We start from the raw sequence: 25,625 nt of genomic DNA, 5'->3' as shown, positions 1-25,625 counted from the left end.
GTTGAAACCTCCTGTATTTTCACCAGAGGCCTGTTAGCTGGGTCGCTTTGTACTTAATCTGTTCAGTAAAGATGGCTCTGCCAGAAAGCAAAGTTCCAGACGGCATAGTTCTGACTCTACTTCACTACCCTCATCACGGTGAGGAAGGGTTGGCCCGAAGAAGAAGAACTACAACAACAACTATAACAAATTTACTCATAAACGAATCCATGACTCAAGTTTTTATTATTCTGTGATGTTTATTCAAAGAAGAGCAGGGAACGTTTTAGTTGAAAACCATGACAAACCATCTAAAAGGAAACTATCCGCTGATAACATCCGCTGTTCAATTGTTATTTTAGAATGTCTGATAATGGATACTTTTCCGCAATCCCATGCACTCCACTTCATCTATGAATAATGTATTTGATTTGATTCTGATTTCATCTTCCAATTCTCTCTGATTCTGAATGAGGCTCTTTAGTGACCTCTGTGACTGACCAAGGTACTTCTGCAGTTCCCTAATTGACCGCCGTAGTTCACCAGATTCCTCAATGAGACGATACTGCACTGGATCACGGCACAACTCCATGTTTGGGCGCTTAGTACGCTCATCAAGACGTGTCTCCGAAAGTTTCAATGGGCATTCTTTCTTGTTGATGCTGATCTTCAGTTTTGCAATGTTTTCATCCATTTCAAGAATTTGTCCCGAAATCTGAATAAAAGAAAATTTCATTTCTTTAGAAAGAATAGAAGAAAAAAGTAGATTTTATAAATATCTCTGCTTTAAATATATGATACAGAGGCATCTTATAAAATTCAAAGAAAAGTCGTCTCAGAATGGGTAAAATTAATTTGCCAAACAGCACCACTTTTATGTCATCTTACAAAAATCAAAATCAAATTATAATGAAGCGAATTCAATGCCCATCAATACAAAGAAAGTATGTACATTTTATTTACTAAACATCAGAAAGTATAGAGGGTTTCTAAATTTGTATGACAGTGAAATGAATCCAGAAATATTTTGGTTAAAATATTTTCAATGCATGATAAGTTCCTGCTGCTGTGTGGATATGAACACGTAAGTGTGTGTGTATTTTCTCTCGCAAGTTGTTTTAGGTAGTGTTTACTTGACATAGATAGTGTGTACGTTATTCAAAGTTATTGACTTCACTTACTGACATATCGAACAACTCCAAGCTTTTCACTTACTGATGCTTGTCAAATAGTGATGTATATATAATAACTTCCAATTGTTTTTTGCATCCAAACATCAACACTGTACTTTTTGTGAGGTCTAATGTACAAGACATAGTAGAAACTGAACCCCCAATGAGGACTGACCTCATACAGGCTTTGGAAGAGGATAAAAATGTAAGAAAATTTCTGAGAAATGTGATATGAAGAGTACATATTTGGCCTCAGAGCAAACTGCAAAGATAAATTTCTTCAATTAAGTTAAATGATGTGATCTTTATCTTTAAAAATCCTATGAAACCGAAACCTTAATTGGCAACTTAGAAGGGTTATCAAAATCTTTCATAAGATCCAGTTTTGGTAAAGAGAGGAGATAGGTTGATACAAACGCATTCAATAAAAACATGCAAATCTGTTAGGATTATCTCTCACACATGACTACCAATCACTACACGTGAAATAGGGAAAATAAATGATAATCAAGAAGTACATATTAAGTTTACAAGCCAAAAAGCTCCTGTAAACTTAAAGAGAATATGAATATTAATATTTATATAGTAATCCCAACCAGATATAAAAGCTCAATACAATGTTTGAAATTTCAAATGAGACGTTGTGTTCATAGGATGCTTCCTAAAAACCTTTTAGAATGCACAAATAAAACTGAAATGTGAATATTTATTAACTGATTGCTGTTAAAATTTCACCTCCTCCTTGGAAACTAAAGATAACCCACATTTAGACCTCATTACATGTAACAGCTGTATTCCAAATTTCTTAATGTTCAATTAATCAGATTAGAAGTTAATCCTGTACACACAAGCATATAAATATATAAACTTATCCAACATTATAAATATTGAGATTAGCTGGAATATCTATTAATAATATAAAGACACTCTTGAACTGTCCAAAAATAGAATTTACATGACTTAAGCTTCCATTAGTGACTCGAAAAATGACAAGAATTGGCACAAATTATGGACTTTTATAAAATTTTGTCTAATTCAACTTTAAATGTCATTAATATTAGGATATAAAACTTTCTTGTTGAGGTTGTGTGGGGGTCATACTTAATTGGGAATCTTGTCACAAGTCAAAAATTATGTTTAAGTAACATTTTTTTCTAGACATATTTGGTTAAATAATACAGACAATTTATCTCTGCATCGTTTCTCTTTGATCCTTTCAAGTTGTCTGATGAATGTTCAGATTTCAGACTAAAACTGGATGATGATCTTACTGAACCGGTTGGGTACCCTGTGAAAATTCTCATGGATAATACAGCCATATTTATAATATGAAAACAGTAAAAGTAAAAAGTCACCCATTAATAAAATAAATTTTGATAAAAATGAAAATATATTATTTAATTATTGAAATTCTTTTGAGATGAGTAATTTGTATATATATATTTGTAATTTGTATATATATATATATATTTGTAATTTGTATATATATATATTTTTTATTTGTATATATATATATATATATATATATATATATATTTCATTTGTATATATATATATATTTTTCATTTGTGGACCATTATCCTCATCTTTTATAGTTTTTATAGTTGTTGTTTCACGACGTTTCGACCAACTATTCCTCTGGCCTTCAACGTTTCAACCAACTATTCCTCTGGCCTGGTTGTGAACCGTGACGGGATAGGAATGCTGAATCTTCAACTGTATCTTCAGTAATTACTGCCTTCTATAGTTGTTGTCGTAACTTAGTCAACTAATCCTCTGGCTTTGGGTAGGATTGAAACCGCTATCTTCAGACAATGCTCACCTGGAACTGTAGAGATTGAATGTTTCTATCCACTGTGACATGGGCTCCAAAAGGTGATTAAGGTTGGAATTTTTGGTCTTATAAATCCACGTTTTTTGTTATCTGATCTTGGGTCCTATCTTGTCGTGATTAATAACCTGACAAAGGCCAGATGAATACTTGGCTGAAACATCATGAAACAACAACTATAGAAAAAAAGGTGAGGATAATAGTCTGCAAATAAATAAATAAATAAAAAACAATGAAAACCTTAAATACTTTTAATACTAGTAATCTATTAATATGAGAACAAAGTTTCATGGTATTACGTTTCTGAAGATGCTTAACCATTTCTGCCAAAACCACCATTTAAACATTTAAGAACGTATATATATATATATTATTCCTTATTGGAATTTTTATTTTTGAGATGAGCATTGTATGTTAATTTTATTTTATTTCGGACTATTAGTCTCATCTTATCTTTTTATTGGTGCACAACGTTTCGGCCAACTTCCTCTGGCCTTCGTCAGGTGGTAACCGCGACGGATAGGAACTTCGAATCTCCTACTGCATTCTCAGCCATCACTGCCATCCGTAGTTGTTGTCGTCTCACCACTGAAGATAGCGGTTTCAATCCCACCCAAAGCGTGCCAGAGGTAATTGGTCAAAAATGTGGTGAGACGACAACAACTACGGATGGCTGAGAATGCAGTAGGAGATTCGAAGTTCCTATCCGTCGCGGTTACCACCTGACGAAGGCCAGAGGAAGTTGGCCGAAACGTTGTGCACCAATAAAAAGATAAGATGAGACTAATAGTCCGAAATAAAATAAAATTAACATACAATGCTCATCTCAAAAATAAAAATTCCAATAAGGAATAATATATATATATATATACCAATCGGTACGGACCCGACTATGGAAGATCAGATAATAAATAAATGTGGATTTATAAGATCAAAGAATCCAACCTTGATCGCCCTTCGGGGCCCGTGGCGCAGTTGATAGAGACGTTGAATCTCTACGCTTCCAGATGAACATTGTCTGAAGATAGCGGTTTCAATCCCACCCAAAGCGTGCCAGAGGTAATTGGTCAAAAATGTGGTGAGACGACAACAACTACGGATGGCAGTGATGGCTGAGAATGCAGTAGGAGATTCGAAGTTCCTATCCGTCGCGGTTACCACCTGACGAAGGCCAGAGGAAGTTGGCCGAAACGTTGTGCACCAATAAAAAGATAAGATGAGACTAATAGTCCGAAATAAAATAAAATTTAAGAACGTATGTTCTTTACTTAATACCTAACAAATCCAAGATGGATCATTTGGCAGTTCCACCTTTAATCTCAAATATTGATCATGTGTCTAGAAAGGATCGACAAAAAGATATCCACATATAAATTGTCTATACTCTTTAAACATATATATATATATATATATATATACTAGCAAAAGTACCCGTCATTGACTGGGTTCAAAAACAGCCTACAGAAAATGGACTCTGATTTATGAAAGTATGATAGGTTATGAAAAGGAAGGGTTATAAAGAGATAACTTCGAATTTGGGGGTATCAAAACCAAAGCAAAATATGATGAAAGTAAAAATAAAATAGATAAACCCCATAATTTATTATACCATACCTGTTCACACTGAAACACTTATCACAATATTCTGTGGATCCATATTAAAAAAACCTTGTTAAACTTTGTGACATATTTCCATTCTATGGAGAGCATGTGCGAACGAACACCCCATAATTTTATTATACCATATTTCTTCAAACTGAAACATAATTATCAAAGTATACTTACGCAGATAGATATGAAAAGTCTTTATTAAAGTTTGTGTCTATTTCCATTATATGGAGGCCAGGCACGAACGCAGACCCCACAATTTTATTATACCATCCCTATTTAAGTTAAAACATACTTATCAAAGTATTATTATGTACATCTATATCAAAAACACTTGTAAACGTTTTTTTTAATTTTTTAATTTTTATTTCCATATTTTGTGAATCAGGCGCGAACACAGACCCCACAATTTTAATGAACCACCGTTCTGCCAGATCAAACATACCCATTCCTGTGTCTCGATACATTTTCTATCATTATATGTAATCAGTTTTTTAAAATAGTCAACCATATAGGAACCTATTCGTGACCAGACACACACACACACACACACACACACACACACACACACACACACACACACAGACATTCAGCTTTATATTATAGAAGATAATATGTTTAAAGAGTATAGACAATTTACATAGACAGTTTATATATTTATATGCTTGTATGTACAGGATTCACTCCTAACCTAATATATATATATATATATATATATATATATATATATATATATATATATAGATAGATAGATAGATAGATAGATAGATAGATAGATGGATAGATAATGTTAGCGGCATGTTTCATTAAATACTAAAGACAATTATTGCCTTTTAGTTTTCTTATTTTCGCTAAGAACTGATTAATGTAACTGCCATAGTCACTTTTGACCCAAATACTTTCACATCCATCCAGATCCATCATCAGGGATGGTTAACAGTAAAGATGTTAGGATATTTATCAAGGTGATTTTTTTCTTTCCGGTAAATCACATATTAATAGGTACTCTGTTACTTTTAAAAGCATTTAAGAATGTTATCGCTGTTATTGAAATTCATTTTATTAATATTTCGTTTTTTTTGCTTTAATTAGTAATTCTTCTAGTATACAACGTTTTTACTTGTTTTTAGTATATTCAAAAATACATGTATTTTTAGTATATTCAAAAATACATGTATTTTTAGTATATTCAAAAATAAATGTATTTTTAGTATATTCAAAAATACATGTATTTTTAGTATATTCAAAAATACATGTATTTTTAGTATATTCAAAAATACATGTATTTTTAGTATATTCAAAAATACATGTATTTTTAGTATATTCAAAAATACATGTATTTTTAGTATATTCAAAAATACATGTATTTTTAGTATATTCAAAAATACATGTATTTTTAGTATATTCAAAAATACATGTATTTTTAGTATATTACAAAAATACATGTATTTTTAGTATATTCAAAAATAAATGTACTTTTAGTATATTCAAAAATAAATGTATTTTTAGTATATTCAAAAATACATGTATTTTTAGTATATTCAAAAATAAATGTATTTTTAGTATATTCAAAAATACATGTATTTTTAGTATATTCAAAAATACATGTATTTTTAGTATATTCAAAAATACATGTATTTTTAGTATATTCAAAAATACATGTATTTTTAGTATATTCAAAAATAAATGTATTTTTAGTATATTCAAAAATAAATGTATTTTTAGTATATTCAAAAATAAATGTATTTTTAGTATATTCAAAAATACATGTATTTTTAGTATATTCAAAAATACATGTATTTTTAGTATATTCAAAAATACATGTATTTTTAGTATATTCAAAAATACATGTATTTTTAGTATATTCAAAAATACATGTATTTTTAGTATATTCAAAAATAAATGTATTTTTAGTATATTCAAAAATAAATGTATTTTTAGTATATTCAAAAATAAATGTATTTTTAGTATATTCAAAAATACATGTATTTTTAGTATATTCAAAAATAAATGTATTTTTAGTATATTCAAAAATAAATGTATTTTTAGTATATTCAAAAATAAATGTATTTTTAGTATATTCAAAAATACATGTATTTTTAGTATATTCAAAAATACATGTATTTTTAGTATATTCAAAAATACATGTGTTTTTAGTATATTCACAAATACATGTGTTTTTAGTATATTCAAAAATACATGTATTTTTAGTATATTCAAAAATAAATGTATTTTTAGTATATTCAAAAATAAATGTATTTTTAGTATATTCAAAAATAAATGTATTTTTAGTATATTCAAAAATACATGTATTTTTAGTATATTCAAAAATAAATGTATTTTAAGTATATTCAAAAATACATGTATTTTTAGTATATTCAAAAATAAATGTATTTTTAGTATATTCAAAAATAAATGTATTTTTAGTATATTCAAAAATAAATGTATTTTTAGTATATTCAAAAATAAATGTATTTTAGTATATTCAAAAATACATGTATTTTTAGTATATTCAAACATACATGTGTTTTTAGTATATTCAAAAATAAATGTATTTTTAGTATATTCAAAAATACATGTATTTTTAGTATATTCAAAACTACATGTATTTTTAGTATATTCAAAAATAAATGTATTTTTAGTATATTCAAAAATAAATGTATTTTTAGTATATTCAAAAATACATGTATTTTTAGTATATTCAAAAATACATGTGTTTTTAGTATATTCAAAAATAAATGTATTTTTAGTATATTCAAAAATAAATGTATTTTTAGTATATTCAAAAATACATGTATTTTTAGTATATTCAAAAATAAATGTATTTTTAGTATATTCAAAAATAAATGTATTTTTAGTATATTCAAAAATAAATGTGTTTTTAGTATATTCAAAAATACATGTGTTTTTAGTATATTCAAAAATAAATGTATTTTTAGTATATTCAAAAATAAATGTATTTTTAGTATATTCAAAAATACATGTATTTTTAGTATATTCAAAAATAAATGTATTTTTAGTATATTCAAAAATACATGTATTTTTAGTATATTCAAAAATAAATGTATTTTTAGTATATTCAAAAATACATGTATTTTTAGTATATTCAAAAATACATGTATTTTTAGTATATTCAAAAATACATGTATTTTTAGTATATTCAAAAATACATGTGTTTTTAGTATATTCAAAAATAAATGTATTTTTAGTATATTCAAAAATAAATGTATTTTTAGTATATTCAAAAATACATGTATTTTTAGTATATTCAAAAATACATGTATTTTTAGTATATTCAAAAATACATGTATTTTTAGTATATTCAAAAATACATGTATTTTTAGTATATTCAAAAATACATGTATTTTTAGTATATTCAAAAATACATGTATTTTTAGTATATTCAAAAATACATGTATTTTTAGTATATTCAAAAATAAATGTATTTTTAGTATATTCAAAAATACATGTATTTTTAGTATATTCAAAAATACATGTGTTTTTAGTATATTCAAAAATACATGTGTTTTTAGTATATTCAAAAATAAATGTATTTTTAGTATATTCAAAAATACATGTATTTTTAGTATATTCAAAAATAAATGTATTTTTAGTATATTCAAAAATACATGTATTTTTAGTATATTCAAAAATACATGTATTTTTAGTATATTCAAAAATACATGTATTTTTAGTATATTCAAAAATACATGTATTTTTAGTATATTCAAAAATACATGTATTTTTAGTATATTCAAAAATAAATGTATTTTTAGTATATTCAAAAATACATGTATTTTTAGTATATTCAAAAATAAATGTATTTTTAGTATATTCAAAAATAAATGTATTTTTAGTATATTCAAAAATACATGTATTTTTAGTATATTCAAAAATACATGTATTTTTAGTATATTATAAATAAATGTATTTTTAGTATATTCAAAAATACATGTATTTTTAGTATATTCAAAAATACATGTATTTTTAGTATATTCAAAAATACATGTATTTTTAGTATATTCAAAAATAAATGTATTTTTAGTATATTCAAAAATAAATGTATTTTTAGTATATTCAAAAATAAATGTATTTTTAGTATATTCAAAAATACATGTATTTTTAGTATATTCAAAAATAAATGTATTTTTAGTATATTCAAAAATACATGTATTTTTAGTATATTCAAAAATACATGTATTTTTAGTATATTCAAAAATAAATGTATTTTTAGTATATTCAAAAATACATGTATTTTTAGTATATTCAAAAATAAATGTATTTTTAGTATATTCAAAAATAAATGTATTTTTAGTATATTCAAAAATAAATGTATTTTTAGTATATTCAAAAATACATGTATTTTTAGTATATTCAAAAATACATGTATTTTTAGTATATTCAAAAATAAATGTATTTTTAGTATATTCAAAAATAAATGTATTTTTAGTATATTCAAAAATACATGTATTTTTAGTATATTCAAAAATAAATGTATTTTTAGTATATTCAAAAATAAATGTATTTTTAGTATATTCAAAAATACATGTATTTTTAGTATATTCAAAAATACATGTATTTTTAGTATATTCAAAAATACATGTATTTTTAGTATATTCAAAAATACATGTATTTTTAGTATATTCAAAAATACATGTATTTTTAGTATATTCAAAAATAAATGTATTTTTAGTATATTCAAAAATAAATGTATTTTTAGTATATTCAAAAATACATGTATTTTTAGTATATTCAAAAATACACGTATTTTTAGTATATTCAAAAATAAATGTATTTTTAGTATATTCAAAAATACATGTATTTTTAGTATATTCAAAAATACATGTGTTTTTAGTATATTCAAAAATACATGTATTTTTAGTATATTCAAAAATACATGTATTTTTAGTATATTCAAAAATACATGTATGTTTAGTATATTCAAAAATACATGTATTTTTAGTATCTTCAAAAATAAATGTATTTTTAGTATATTCAAAAATAAATGTATTTTTAGTATATTCAAAAATACATGTATTTTTAGTATATTCAAAAATACATGTATTTTTAGTATATTCAAAAATACATGTATTTTTAGTATATTCAAAAATAAAGTTATTTTTAGTATATTCAAAAATACATGTATTTTTAGTATATTCAAAAATACATGTGTTTTTAGTATATTCAAAAATAAATGTATTTTTAGTATATTCAAAAATACATGTATTTTTAGTATATTCAAAAATACATGTATTTTTAGTATATTCAAAAATACATGTATTTTTAGTATATTCAAAAATAAATGTATTTTTAGTATATTCAAAAATAAATGTATTTTTAGTATATTCAAAAATACATGTATTTTTAGTATATTCAAAAATACATGTATTTTTAGTATATTCAAAAATAAATGTATTTTTAGTATATTCAAAAATAAATGTATTTTTAGTATATTCAAAAATAAATGTATTTTTAGTATATTCAAAAATACATGTATTTTTAGTATATTCAAAAATACATGTATTTTTAGTATATTATAAATCAATGTATTTTTAGTATATTCAAAAATACATGTATTTTTAGTATATTCAAAAATAAATGTATTTTTAGTATATTCAAAAATAAATGTATTTTTAGTATATTCAAAAATAAATGTATTTTTAGTATATTCAAAAATAAATGTATTTTTAGTATATTCAAAAATAAATGTATTTTTAGTATATTCAAAAATAAATGTATTTTTAGTATATTCAAAAATACATGTGTTTTTAGTATATTCAAAAATAAATGTATTTTTAGTATATTCAAAAATACATGTATTTTTAGTATATTCAAAAATAAATGTATTTTAGTATATTAAAAAATAAATGTATTTTTAGTATATTCAAAAATAAATGTATTTTTAGTATATTCAAAAATACATGTATTTTTAGTATATTCAAAAATAAAGTTATTTTTAGTATATTCAAAAATAAAGTTATTTTTAGTATATTCAAAAATACATGTATTTTTAGTATATTCAAAAATAAATGTATTTTTAGTATATTCAAAAATAAATGTATTTTTAGTATATTCAAAAATAAATGTATTTTTAGTATATTCAAAAATACATGTATTTTTAGTATATTCAAAAATACATGTATTTTTAGTATATTCAAAAATACATGTATTTTTAGTATATTCAAAAATAAATGTATTTTTAGTATATTCAAAAATAAATGTATTTTTAGTATATTCAAAAATACATGTATTTTTAGTATATTCAAAAATAAATGTATTTTTAGTATATTCAAAAATACACGTATTTTTAGTATATTCAAAAATAAATGTATTTTTAGTATATTCAAAAATACATGTATTTTTAGTATATTCAAAAATACATGTGTTTTTAGTATATTCAAAAATACATGTATTTTTAGTATATTCAAAAATACATGTATTTTAAGTATATTCAAAAATACATGTATTTTTAGTATATTCAAAAATACATGTATTTTTAGTATATTCAAAAATACATGTATTTTTAGTATATTCAAAAATACATGTATTTTTAGTATATTCAAAAATAAATGTATTTTTAGTATATTAAAAAATACATGTATTTTTAGTATATTCAAAAATACATGTATTTTTAGTATATTCAAAAATACATGTATTTTTAGTATATTCAAAAATAAATGTATTTTTAGTATATTCAAAAATAAATGTATTTTTAGTATATTAAAAAAAAATGTATTTTTAGTATATTCAAAAATAAATGTATTTTTAGTATATTCAAAAATACATGTATTTTTAGTATATTCAAAAATACATGTATTTTTAGTATATTATAAATCAATGTATTTTTAGTATATTCAAAAATACATGTATTTTTAGTATATTCAAAAATACATGTGTTTTTAGAATATTCAAAAATAAATGTATTTTTAGTATATTCAAAAATACATGTATTTTTAGTATATTAAAAAATACATGTATTTTTAGTATATTCAAAAATACATGTATTTTTAGTATATTCAAAAATAAATGTATTTTTAGTATATTCAAAAATACATGTATTTTTAGTATATTCAAAAATACATGTATTTTTAGTATATTCAAAAATACATGTATTTTTAGTATATTCAAAAATACATGTATTTTTAGTATATTCAAAAATAAATGTATTTTTAGTATATTCAAAAAAAAATGTATTTTTAGTATATTCAAAAATAAATGTATTTTTAGTATATTCAAAAATACATGTATTTTTAGTATATTCAAAAATACATGTATTTTTAGTATATTATAAATCAATGTATTTTTAGTATATTCAAAAATACATGTATTTTTAGTATATTCAAAAATAAATGTATTTTTAGTATATTCAAAAATAAATGTATTTTTAGTATATTCAAAAATAAATGTATTTTTAGTATATTCAAAAATAAATGTATTTTTAGTATATTCAAAAATAAATGTATTTTTAGTATATTCAAAAATAAATGTATTTTTAGTATATTCAAAAATACATGCGTTTTTAGTATATTCAAAAATAAATGTATTTTTAGTATATTCAAAAATACATGTATTTTTAGTATATTCAAAAATAAATGTATTTTAGTATATTAAAAAATAAATGTATTTTTAGTATATTCAAAAATAAATGTATTTTTAGTATATTCAAAAATAAATGTATTTTTAGTATATTCCAAAATAAATGTATTTTTAGTATATTCAAAAATACATGTATTTTTAGTATATTCAAAAATAAATGTATTTTTAGTATATTCAAAAATAAATGTATTTTTAGTATATTCAAAAATAAATGTATTTTTAGTATATTCAAAAATAAATGTATTTTTAGTATATTCAAAAATACATGTATTTTTAGTATATTCAAAAATACATGTATTTTTAGTATATTCAAAAATAAATGTATTTTTAGTATATTCAAAAATAAATGTATTTTTAGTATATTCAAAAATAAATGTATTTTTAGTATATTCAAAAATACATGTATTTTTAGTATATTCAAAAATAAATGTATTTTTAGTATATTCAAAAATAAATGTATTTTTAGTATATTCAAAAATAAATGTATTTTTAGTATATTCAAAAATAAATGTATTTTTAGTATATTCAAAAATACATGTATTTTTAGTATATTCAAAAATAAATGTATTTTTAGTATATTCAAAAATAAATGTATTTTTAGTATATTCAAAAATACATGTGTTTTTAGTATATTCAAAAATAAATGTATTTTTAGTATATTCAAAAATAAATGTATTTTTAGTATATTCAAAAATAAATGTATTTTTAGTATATTCAAAAATAAATGTATTTTTAGTATATTCAAAAATAAATGTATTTTTAGTATATTCAAAAATAAATGTGTTTTTAGTATATTCAAAAATACATGTGTTTTTAGTATATTCAAAAATACATGTGTTTTTAGTATATTCAAATATAAATGTATTTTTAGTATATTCAAAAATACATGTATTTTTTGTATATTCAAAAATAAATGTATTTTTAGTATATTCAAAAATACATGTATTTTTAGTATATTCAAAAATACATGTATTTTTAGTATATTCAAAAATACATGTGTTTTTAGTATATTCAAAAATACATGTATTTTTAGTATATTCAAAAATAAATGTATTTTTAGTATATTCAAAAATACATGTATTTTTAGTATATTCAAAAATAAATGTATTTTTAGTATATTCAAAAATACATGTATTTTTAGTATATTCAAAAATACATGTATTTTTAGTATATTCAAAAATACATGTATTTTTAGTATATTCAAAAATACATGTATTTTTAGTATATTCAAAAATACATGTATTTTTAGTATATTCAAAAATAAATGTATTTTTAGTATATTCAAAAATACATGTATTTTTAGTATATTCAAAAATAAATGTATTTTTAGTATATTCAAAAATAAATGTATTTTTAGTATATTCAAAAATACATGTATTTTTAGTATATTCAAAAATACATGTATTTTTAGTATATTATAAATAAATGTATTTTTAGTATATTCAAAAATACATGTATTTTTAGTATATTCAAAAATACATGTATTTTTAGTATATTCAAAAATAAATGTATTTTTAGTATATTCAAAAAAAAATGTATTTTTAGTATATTCAAAAATAAATGTATTATTAGTATATTCAAAAATAAATGTATTTTTAGTATATTCAAAAATACATGTATTTTTAGTATATTCAAAAATAAATGTATTTTTAGTATATTCAAAAATACATGTATTTTTAGTATATTCAAAAATACATGTATTTTTAGTATATTCAAAAATAAATGTATTTTTAGTATATTCAAAAATACATGTATTTTTAGTATATTCAAAAATACATGTATTTTTAGTATATTCAAAAATAAATGTATTTTTAGTATATTCAAAAATAAATGTATTTTTAGTATATTCAAAAATACATGTATTTTTAGTATATTCAAAAATACATGTATTTTTATTATATTCAAAAATAAATGTATTTTTAGTATATTCAAAAATAAATGTATTTTTAGTATATTCAAAAATACATGTATTTTTAGTATATTCAAAAATAAATGTATTTTTAGTATATTCAAAAATAAATCTATTTTTAGTATATTCAAAAATACATGTATTTTTAGTATATTCAAAAATAAATGTATTTTTAGTATATTCAAAAATAAATGTATTTTTAGTATATTCAAAAATACATGTATTTTTAGTATATTCAAAAATAAATGTATTTTTAGTATATTCAAAAATAAATGTATTTTTAGTATATTCAAAAATAAATGTATTTTTAGTATATTCAAAAATACATGTATTTTTAGTATATTCAAAAATAAATGTATTTTTAGTATATTCAAAAATACATGTATTTTTAGTATATTCAAAAATACATGTATTTTTAGTATATTCAAAAATAAAGTTATTTTTAGTATATTCAAAAATAAATGTATTTTTAGTATATTCAAAAATACATGTATTTTTAGTATATTCAAAAATAAATGTATTTTTAGTATATTCAAAAATAAATGTATTTTTAGTATATTCAAAAATAAATGTATTTTTAGTATATTCAAAAATACATGTATTTTTTGTATATTCAAAAATACATGTATTTTTAGTATATTCAAAAATAAATGTATTTTTAGTATATTCAAAAATACATGTATTTTTAGTATATTCAAAAATACATGTATTTTTAGTATATTCAAAAATACATGTATTTTTAGTATATTCAAAAATACATGTATTTTTAGTATATTCAAAAATACATGTATTTTTAGTATATTCAAAAATAAATGTATTTTTAGTATATTCAAAAATAAATGTATTTTTAGTATATTCAAAAATACATGTATTTTTAGTATATTCAAAAATACATGTATTTTTAGTATATTCAAAAATACATGTATTTTTAGTATATTCAAAAATACATGTATTTTTAGTATATTCAAAAATAAATGTATTTTTAGTATATTCAAAAATAAATGTATTTTTAGTATATTCAAAAATACATGTATTTTTAGTATATTCAAAAATACATGTATTTTTAGTATATTCAAAAATACATGTATTTTTAGTATATTCAAAAATAAATGCATTTTTAGTATATTCAAAAATAAATGTATTTTTAGTATATTCAAAAATAAATGTATTTTTAGTAAAACGTCTTTGAAATTGAGAGCAGATACAAGAATGTTGGTTAGTAAGGTGTTAAGCAAGAGTGCTGTTGTTAGAAAGATGCATGGTTAACCTCCTGGACAAGGTCATGCTAGTTAAGCCCATGTATGTTTTCTTTTCCTTCACTCCCAATGAACATTTAAACTCATATATAAGGTTTATCCTATCCAAAACCTTTGTTGAAAGGGAAAAGTTTATAAACATCCATACAAATTGTCTGTTTTCTTTGTTCCACAATCACTTTAGCAGTCACACACGTTATACAAATCGTTTGTACAGATAATCCATTAATTGTTAAAATTTAGCTACATGAATGATTTGTTGATGAACATTGGAAACCTCTGGTTTGTTTCCAGGATGCTGAAAATTAATGTGAATTTTTGGCTAATATCTAACGATACATTCATTGGCTTTCCCTTCCCCAAGTCAACTTAAAGTTGTAATCAATTCATGTAACACATTACTGAAGGTTTGATTCCCTGCCAACTACAACTTGGTCATTTTCAAGTCTAAGGTCAACAAATTCTTGTTCTATAAGTAACATAATAATTAGTTTATACTATTGATCAATGTTAGTACTCCCATAGTGTTCATCATTTTTCATCTGACAATCATTTCTGTCTAATTAACCCCATATCATCAAGTGCATTTTCGTCTTGATAAGTGGTGACCCAATAGTAAAATAAAAGAAAGTTGTGGTGATCACAGATGGACCCCACACATTTTATTCGTTTTATTTTCAATTTTTTAAAAATATTTTCATCACTTGTTGATTATTTTTAGATTGGATAAATGTTTCAATAACACTAGTGTTTCAATGAAGAGAAAAAAACATGTTTTGACCCATTGATATTTTCATAAACATGCAAAAAATTAAAACAAACTTACTTTGTTAAGATTATCTTCCAGTTTCTGTTTGGTGTCCCTCGTTTCACTAATTCTGCATTCAAATGCAAAGTTCACAGCTTCACACTGTTTCTTCATATCATTGGCCGTCTGTTGCAAGATACTATCAATCATGGAACGCAGACTTGCTGACAATTCCCGTTCTCGTTCGGCATTTTGGATTATATCGTTTGTGAATTCTTGCCATTCATGTAGAGAGACAGACAACCTGAAAGAGAAATTGTCAAGTACAAACAATCGATGCAGATATGTTCTCAACAATCAGTCTGAGATGCTATCAGGCCAAAGTATGGGTTTAGGAGATCCACTCTCCCAGGCTTTACCTTCTTTCTTTCAGAAGTAGTTAGTTCATTGCTAATCACCTGAGGCGGCCCTACTAGGAAATGTAGCTACCTAGGCATTTTTTGTAGATCAGAGAGAACTTCTTCTATCGTTCTGGATTTGTTAAGCCTCACCTAACCCTGTTTCTAACCCGTAGAAGAGGACATAATGAGTAGCGGACACACAAGTGCAATGCTATCATTTAATTTTCATAAGATATGAATAAGATCTCACCTCTCTCTCTGATTCATTCCTCGTCAGGTAATACTTATTTGTGTATTATTCTCTTTTGTCTATTCTTTCTTATTAAAAGAATGAATTAGTATATTATAATTTGTATACAGATTACATTCATGATTAGTTAAAGAGATGCTCTCTAATAAGAAGAAAGCACTTTTATCCAAAATATTCAATTCTATAAAAACGATTTATTATACACTGCTATTTTACTTATAATTGAGGGAAGTGGGGTTAATACCTTCCTCAAAAGTACTATTATGTAGGTTTATAAAATAGATGCGATAGAATTCAGACTTGGTTTATCTATTTCAGAATCTATACTACTAGTAGTAATCATCATCATCATCATCATATTCGGTTTAACATTTGTTTGACATATTGGTATGAGTTTGATGGCTTTTAGAAATTGACTTCCAACGTAAATAATCTTTGGCCAGGTCATTATTTATCCATCTTTCTCTCAAAACAATCCTTATCATTTCCTTCTATGTTTTCCTTGACTTTCCCTTGCTAGCTAACCCTGCTACATAAACTGTTCTCCATCTAAAGTTGTCTTCAACACTCATATCACACATCCATCATATTCATTCTCTTATCATTTCTGTCCATGTCCTCAATAATCAAGTTTTACTTCCATACAAGATTACACTGCGTACACACACCTGATAGACTCTTCTCTTGGTCAACAGCAATAATGTTTTGTTGGTTAATAATGTTTTATTGGTTAATAATGTTTTGTTGGTTAATAATGTTTTTTTGGTTTATAATGTTTTGTTGGTTAATAATGTTTTATTGGTTAATAATGTTTTGTTGGTTTATAATGTTTTGTTGGTTAATAATGTTTTGTTAGTTAATAATGTTTCACTGGTTTATAATGTTTCATTGGTTAATAATGTTACATTGTTTTATAATTTTTCGTTGGTTTATAATGTTTTGTTTGTTAATAATGGTATGTTGGTTAATAATGTTTCATTGGTTAATAATGTTTCATTGGTTAATAATGTTATGTTGGTTTATAATGTTTTGTTGGTTAATAATGTTATGTTGGTTAATAATGTTTCATTGGTTAATAATGTTATGTTGGTTTATAATGTTTTGTTGGTTTATAATGTTTTGTTGGTTAATAATGTTTCGTTGGTTAATAATGTTTCTTTGGTAATAATGTTTCTTTGGTTTATAATGTTTTGTTGGTTAATAATATTTCGTTGATTTATAATGTTTTGTTGGTTAATAATTTTATGTTGATTTATAATGTTTCGTTGGTTTATAATGTTTTGTTGGTTAATAATGTTTCTTTGGTTAATAATGTTTCGTTGGTTAATAATGTTATGTTGGTTTATAATGTTTTGTTGGTTAATAATGTTATGTTGATTTATAATGTTTCGTTGGTTTATAATGTTTTGTTGGTTAATAATGTTTCTTTGGTTAATAATGTTTTGTTGGTTAATAATTTTATGTTGATTTATAATGTTTCGTTGGTTTATAATGTTTTGTTGGTTAATAATGTTTCTTTGGTTAATAATGTTTCGTTGGTTAATAATGTTATGTTGGTTTATAATGTTTTGTTGGTTAATAATGTTATGTTGATTTATAATGTTTCGTTGGTTAATAATGTTTCTTTGGTTAATAATGTTTCGTTGGTTAATAATTAACAGCAGTTGACTGAATTTATTCTTTTCACTCTCGCAATTACACCAGCATCTGCTCCAATGATATCACCAAGAGAAATTTGTCGACAGGCTCCCCAACAATATTTTCTCCATATTTGACTTCTCATCTGTCACCATTCTCTTAACACTTCTTGCACACAAACTGGTTATCATCTCTCAACCTACTATTAATTTAATGGTTAACCAAGACATTATTAGTAGGGCTATGATAAGAGAATATTTTTTGCATTATTTTGAGTATATATCAGTTAATATCTTATATACTTTTATATAAAATGATGTGGTTCTCGATTGATTAACTGAGTCTGTGTCGTATATATACTCGAGAGTCAAAACAATGATAAGAATATTCTCTTGTCATAACCCTAATTATTAGCACACACTAACACTCTGTCTAAGTTGACTTATCTCATTGCAGTTATTCTAATAGGTTTTAATCTGCTATTTTAAAGCAGAACAGATCTATAAAAGGGGAGTTGATGCAGAGGCATAGGTAGAGTAAACATCACCTGGGGTGGTCCACTCCACTCAAACGTCACTCCAATAAAACACAAATTCACCCAATGCTGAAATGTTATCTGTAGCTAAATTTTCATACATGCTCTACCTCTAATTTACTCTACTGACCAGTATGTTATCCAATATCACAAAATAATCGGTTCAAATCAAAAGATTTTTTAAATGCAATTGTTCACTTTCAGAACAACTAAATACAAAACACGGCAATACACAAAAGATACAATGGTTTAGAATGTTTTCTTGTATTTATTGTGACAAATTGGTCAATGACATTGTCAAAATCTATTTGTCTTGTAAGCTGGTTTTCAATGGACAGCACGGCCAGATTCGACTGCCTCAACTGGTTCATGGTTGACCGGAGATCATTTTTTATGAGTTTCATTTTGGAGAAACTACTTTCACACAAAGCCACAGAAACACATTGTCAGAAAGAATCTTAGAATCAGTGTAAGATATAGCTATGACTCATACCCACTAGATGATAAACTGCAATAGATAAACTGCAATAGATATAGTCAAAAGTACTGTTGCCACATCTGGGCAGGAGCTGCTGGAAAACTCTTATCATGCTTCGACAAAGTTCAAAATAGACTTTGTAGCCTAGTAGGGGATGCCCCTTTCTCTTCCCTTCAACCTCTTTCCCACAGAAGAGACGTTGTGAGTTTGTCTCTATTTTATTGTTATTTTCATGGCAAGTGCTTATCTGAGCTCCAATCTGTGGTCCCCCCCCCTGCCAAACTTTCACGAAAAACATTCGTCTAGCTGAAACCACTATCAATAATTTCCCCCACTCTTTATCAGTGCCTAAACCTAAATGTAGATTCCATGAACAAAGCTTCTTTCTGTTTTTTGTTTGTGGAACTCTGTTCCGTTTTCCTGCTTTCCAACTGACTACAATATGGTTATCTTCAAGTCCAGCGTAAGCAAGTTCTTGATGAGCTGTTCCCTTAAGTAATCCAATTTACTAAATTTCAACTACTAATGATTACTACGATATTGTCCTACTGATTACTGTATACTCATTAACCCTTATCCTCAAGTGGCCCCCGGGAGATAAGTGGTGACTCCTTTGTAAATGTAAAAAATAAAATAAAAATAAAAAGAAGATGGAAAACTGTATAACAGCGAATTGATACAAAACTGAAATTGTTGCACTTTTGGCCTCATATTTTGCTTCATTGTTATTAATGATGCAGAGTTAAAATGCCACATCATCCGATAAAATGTTACAACAATGTTTCTTGTTAGTAACCAAGATTTTAGCAACTGAAATATATGAAAGCTGAAGACATTGCTATTTTTCCTACTCACAAATTCCCTGACAATTTATTAGAAAATTTCTGACTAGAGGAAAAACTGGGGAGGGAAATCATAAATTAATTCTGAGGAGGAGTCATATGCCTGCCTGCAAAACCCTATGTCTCCACCACTATTTTCAGACTTTTTGGCACCTTAGCCTGGTTGAAAAATTTTGTTTGGGGTGATATTGTGTTACTCCTCCTGTGGTGGCATCTGGGGTGATATGCCCCTGCCACTCCCTTAGCTATGACACTGAGTTGTTGAAGATGAGATTTTTACCAAAGACAAGAGATAGCCATTTTGTTGTAGCATCTGTATTTATGTGACGGTTTGCTTGAGATGAAGAAGAAAAGATCACCAAAATTCCATATAAAAATACCAACATTTTCTCTACAGTTAAATCAAATGTTATTTAATAGTATTGCCGAACAGAATAGAAAATAGGAATATAAGATTGTAAGGCAAGTTGGTTCGACAGGCGCATATTAAAGTAGAAATATAATTGAGTCCAAGTCTATTCCTACCTCTCATTAGTTGTGACAAGAGATGAGAGTGCATGCCACATTTATCTACATTGATGTCTCAACTGGAACTGAATTATATTTTAGCGCCAAATATTTTGATGGAAACAAAAATGGCTGAAAGTCATGTGCACATGCACTTAGTGAATGAAATTACAGTAAGAGATTGTGCGTACATATAAAAGGAAATAGATCCCAATCATCTGACTGCTATTCTAAACTTAAAATTACAGATCAACAAAAATATAATTCAACTGTGACAGACCGATGAATGGACAGAACTATATGGACGTATCTAATCAAAATCTAATCAAAATATTCACATTTTGTTTTTTGTGAAACCAATTTTGTCAACCAAACACTTTCACTCATTACATAACGTGTTTTGTTTACTTCTGTGTCATAAATATCCCTTGACATTTAAGTTAAACGCCAAAAATTCAGGTCAAATTATGACAAACAATTCTTATTCAGAGGTTTTTAATTCAAATCAAATCAGCAGCAACTCGAATTTCAAACATAAACGACATTTTATCTCTCTCGCATGCATATATATATATATATATATATATATATATATATATATATATATATATATTTGTATATATCTTTATAAGATTAGTAGGAGAGAATCCAGCAGAGAGCTTGATTATCAAGAAAAATTCAAAAGCGTAATCTTTATTAATATATATGTATTAAAGAAGTTTATGCAAACATAGGTACCATCAGCTTCAAATTTACCAGTGATCAATAAATGACCGCAGCTTGTTGACCTTCTTTAGCTAATGGATTTTGTTTCGAAAATACTTTTGATCATTTGTTGATTTGAATTGTTATAATCTTCTGTAATATATATATATATATTTGGGAAGTGATATATAAATTACCATTAGCATATGAAGCGATGCTCTTTGTGTAAACAAATTGAGCTTAGGTACTTTGGACAATGTCAAAACATTGTTAATTCACTGCCCTCATAGTAGCAGCCGTATAGTGCAATGGTTAGAAGCTCCGACTGTCGTTTGGGTGATCGGATTTCGATCCTGGCTTGAGGTAGTTGCTTGTCTAGCCACACTGATAAGCTGTGAAACAGCGAAACAGTATTGTATGTGGATGACTATATATATATATATATATATATATATATATATATATATACACTTCATTTACTCGCATAAATTAATATACGAAAGTATAAATTTATGCGCAAACTTTAAGTATTTATTTCAACAGTGCTCGATACGTAAGTAGAGCTAGTTAGTAAGTTATAAAATATAAATGGCGATTAAGCTACAAGGAATATTCCGAGTTTCATCAACTCTAGGATTCTTCAGGCTTATGTATATTTGTTTATGGGAAAATATGCTTATTTAATTATATTTCACCTATTATTTTTACCAATCCTTTAATTTATGAAGTTTGATGTAACTACAAAGCATATATAAATAAATGACAAAAGGTCTATATTCCATCTTACCGTTAATTTCTTTAAGTATGTTGAAATGCTCAATTTTTGACAGCACCTGTTTCGTGGTGCAGAATATTTCATGTAATTATTATGTCAATTTTTCAATTTATTCTGCCCTTACTCATCAGGAGAATAGGAATTCATCAACTTTAAAAGAAAATAAAGGTATATGGGTATGATTACATAATCCGAAAATCGGAAGAGAAGTTGCAATTGAGTTTTCTTTTAGTTATGCGATCAAAGAAAACATAATTGCAAATCTGATTTTACTGACTAAACTTTGTATAAGCAATATCACCTGAAGAGGTCTCTAGTTACTTCTAACTAGCTGACTGGAACATGCTCATGAATGTGTAGCGATGTATTAATGCTTATGTAAAACAAATAAAAATGTATATATATGTAAAATGAAATACGTATTATTATACGAAGTTGTCCTCAATCGGTAAAAACCTACTACCTTGGTTAATTCCTGGAACAATTCGCTCTCAAGCTGACTACCTCTGTCAGTTACAACATGTAGTGGGACTCCAAATCGAGATATCCAATGCATTGATAAACGCTTCTGCTACCGACTGTGCGAGTTGCACGATCGATGCAAGTAAGCAAATACAGGGTGACCCAAAAAAAATAGAGGACATTCAATTGTTTTTCTGAGCATTTTACAGTCAACGGAGGAAAAAAAGGCCAAAGACCCTAGTGTTTTGATGCGATGTTTTGAATATAATAAACTAGTTATGACCAAAGTTTCATTTCATTCGGACAAAACACTAAGAAACAGGGCCTAATTAGAGTTGGGGCCCGTTTTTTTGGGTCACCCTGTATTTGTAATGGCTCAGGTAAAGGTTGGACTCATTGCGCATTAAGGGCAGGGGTCCAACGATATCAATATGTACCGTCTGGAAACGTGCAGATAGTAACTCAAATTCTTGGACTGCAGACTTTGTGTGTCTGTGAACTTTTGATTGTTGACACACTACCCATTCTGCACAGAATCGTTTAATCGTTTTATCTAAACTAGGCCAAAAGTATCTGGACTTGACCAGTTTTATAGATACTCCCGTATCAGGATGCACCAAGCTATGTAAATTGTAGAAAATAGCTTGACGAAGCTCTTTTGGGATAAATGGTCTGGGGTACTTAGTTGAAGTATCGCATAGGACTGAGCCGACTTAGCTTAACACACAGTATTCTTTCAAATTAGTGTATGACTTTATTTCGTCATCACCTTTTTGTGCCTGGGCTATTTCAGCTAAGTCGCATGCATCTATCTTCACAGCTAATGCAGGCCGAGACATACAGTCTGCAACTATATTCTCAGCTCCTTTAATGTACTCCACGTTAGCAATATATTCGGCAAGCACTGATAAGTGTCGCTGTTGTCGATCTGATTTTGCTGATGTCTGACTATAAAAGGCTCCGCATAATGGCTTATGATCAGTGAATAATGTCACGTGACGACCTTTTATGAGGTGGCGGAAATGTATCACTGAAAAATAAGCTGCCAGTAGCTCTCTGTCAAACGTGGAATACTTGGCTTGGGTTTGAGAAAATTTCTTGGAAAAGAAACCTATAGGTACTGGTTTCTTATCTATCAACTGGTGTAATGCAGCACCCGCGGCATATTAACTTGCATCTGTAACTAAGTGGTATTCTGTAGCTGAAGACTGTGGATGAGCTAACGCCGTAATTTCCGATAATTTGCTTATTATTGTTTTGCAGGCATTAGTTTCTTCCTCATTAAGCTCGGACTTTGCTTCAGGATCCAACCTCATCCGTTCGGATAGTGGTAAAATTATGGATGCATAATTAGGGACTAATTTGCGGTAAAAACTTGTCATCCCCAGAAATCTATGTAAGCTTTTTGATTCCTTAGGTATCGGAAAATTTTCAAACTCTTTGATTTTCTTTAAAGTAGGCAACAAGCCTTCTTTGCTTACGTGAAAACCTAAGAAATCTAACTCTGGTACTCCGAATACACACTTATCTAAGGAAATCTTTAAATTGTTATCACTAAGGATCCTAAATGCTCTATCTAAATCTTCCTTGTGCTGTTGTTCACTTTCACTAAAAACTAGTATGTCGTTTAAATATATAAATATGCAATTTAATTTTAAAAATATTTTATCCATAAAATGCTGAAATGTAGCCGCAGCATTCTTTAAACCAAATGACATGTAATTAAACTCAAACAAACCAAAAGGTGTCACTACTGCTGTCTTAGGCACATCTTCAGGGTGTACCTTAATCTGATGATATGCTACAGTTAAATCTATTTTGGAAAAATATTGTTTATTAGCTAACTGTGTGCAGAAGGAATTTATATTTGGTACCGGGTAGCGGTCTGTTTTGGTAGTGCTATTTAATGCACGGAAATCATCACACGCTCAATATGACCCATCCGGCTTCTTCACCAAGTGCAAAGGGGTTGCCTACTCGCTACTGGAAGGCTGGATAACTCCGGTATTTAGTAACTTTTTAAATTCTGCCTATGCTGCGTCTAACTTAGGACCGGAAAGTTGTCTGGCTTTAGCAAAGACTTGTATGTGGCTGCCTGTACCAATCCTGCGATACACTCCACCATAGTCTTTGTTTGTGTCGCTATGTGGTGAAAGCACATTATTATATTTACCTATTACTTCTGTAACATAATCTGCTAAGTCTATTTTGTTAATCACTACAGCATCGGTTCCCGTTGCTGCATTGACTGTAATTTCATGCTCCGTTACATTATCACAGATGGATCTATTTTTACAATCCACTATAATGTTAAATTTGTTTAAGAAGTCAAATCCTAACAAAAGGTTAGTGACATCTGCGATCACGAAACTTCATTGAAAAGATCTTCTACAAATGGGGTATCTTAACTTCGAGGTTTGTCTGGCCATAGCATTTTATGCTTTCACCGTTAGCGGTAGAGATACGAACAGGAGTTGGCTCCACTCCAGAGTAATTCCATTTACTATGGAATGTGGTAAAATGGAAACACTGGCTCCTGTATCTCTAATAAAATTGACTTTAGACGCTCCTATTTTAGCAGAAACTTCTAATAACGGCGGCATTACTGGAGCAAACGCAGTCTGCCTTTCTAGTTTTCTGAATCACTAAGGGCAGGAGAGGAAGAGCGTGAGTTAGGCAGAGTCTGTAAACTACTCTTTTTCTTTGGCAACTCACACCATGGCTTGCATGCACGAACCTATATATATAGGCTCTACATATCTTCAGCCGCTGTTTCCTTCTATATGGACATAGGCTGGCTGGAATGGTTTCACTAGACTGTCTGATGGTAATATGGTCGTTTTTCCGAACTCGACTCTCAACCGCCTGAAATATTGATGTATTTTCTATTAATGGCATCAAGTTGTCGGGTAGTCGACCCAACTCCGTTAACG

General features: G+C 26.0%; 1 protein-coding gene across 5 annotated transcripts in view; it reads right to left on the bottom strand.

Annotated features, from left to right (window-relative positions):
- Positions 1-208: 208 nt before the first annotated feature.
- The window catches only part of LOC145255718 (tektin-1-like), a 58,483-nt gene continuing 33,066 nt past the window's right edge, over positions 209-25,625 (bottom strand). For all 5 annotated transcript variants that reach the window (XM_080114313.1, XM_080114315.1, XM_080114316.1 and 2 more), the window contains 2 exons: positions 16,178-16,403; positions 209-694 (listed from right to left, as the gene is read on the bottom strand). In XM_080114313.1, the coding sequence (XP_079970439.1) occupies positions 338-694; positions 16,178-16,403 (583 nt within the window). In that variant the 3' untranslated portion in view covers positions 209-337. The remainder of the gene's footprint in view (positions 695-16,177; positions 16,404-25,625) is intronic.

This window comes from Euprymna scolopes, chromosome 31, assembly GCF_053919585.1.
Source record: "Euprymna scolopes isolate OS-2025 chromosome 31, ASM5391958v1, whole genome shotgun sequence".
NCBI classification, from domain to species: domain Eukaryota; kingdom Metazoa; phylum Mollusca; class Cephalopoda; order Sepiida; family Sepiolidae; genus Euprymna; species Euprymna scolopes.
The sequence above is the reverse complement of the archived record's forward strand: the minus strand, read 5'-3'. Positions and strand labels throughout refer to the sequence as shown.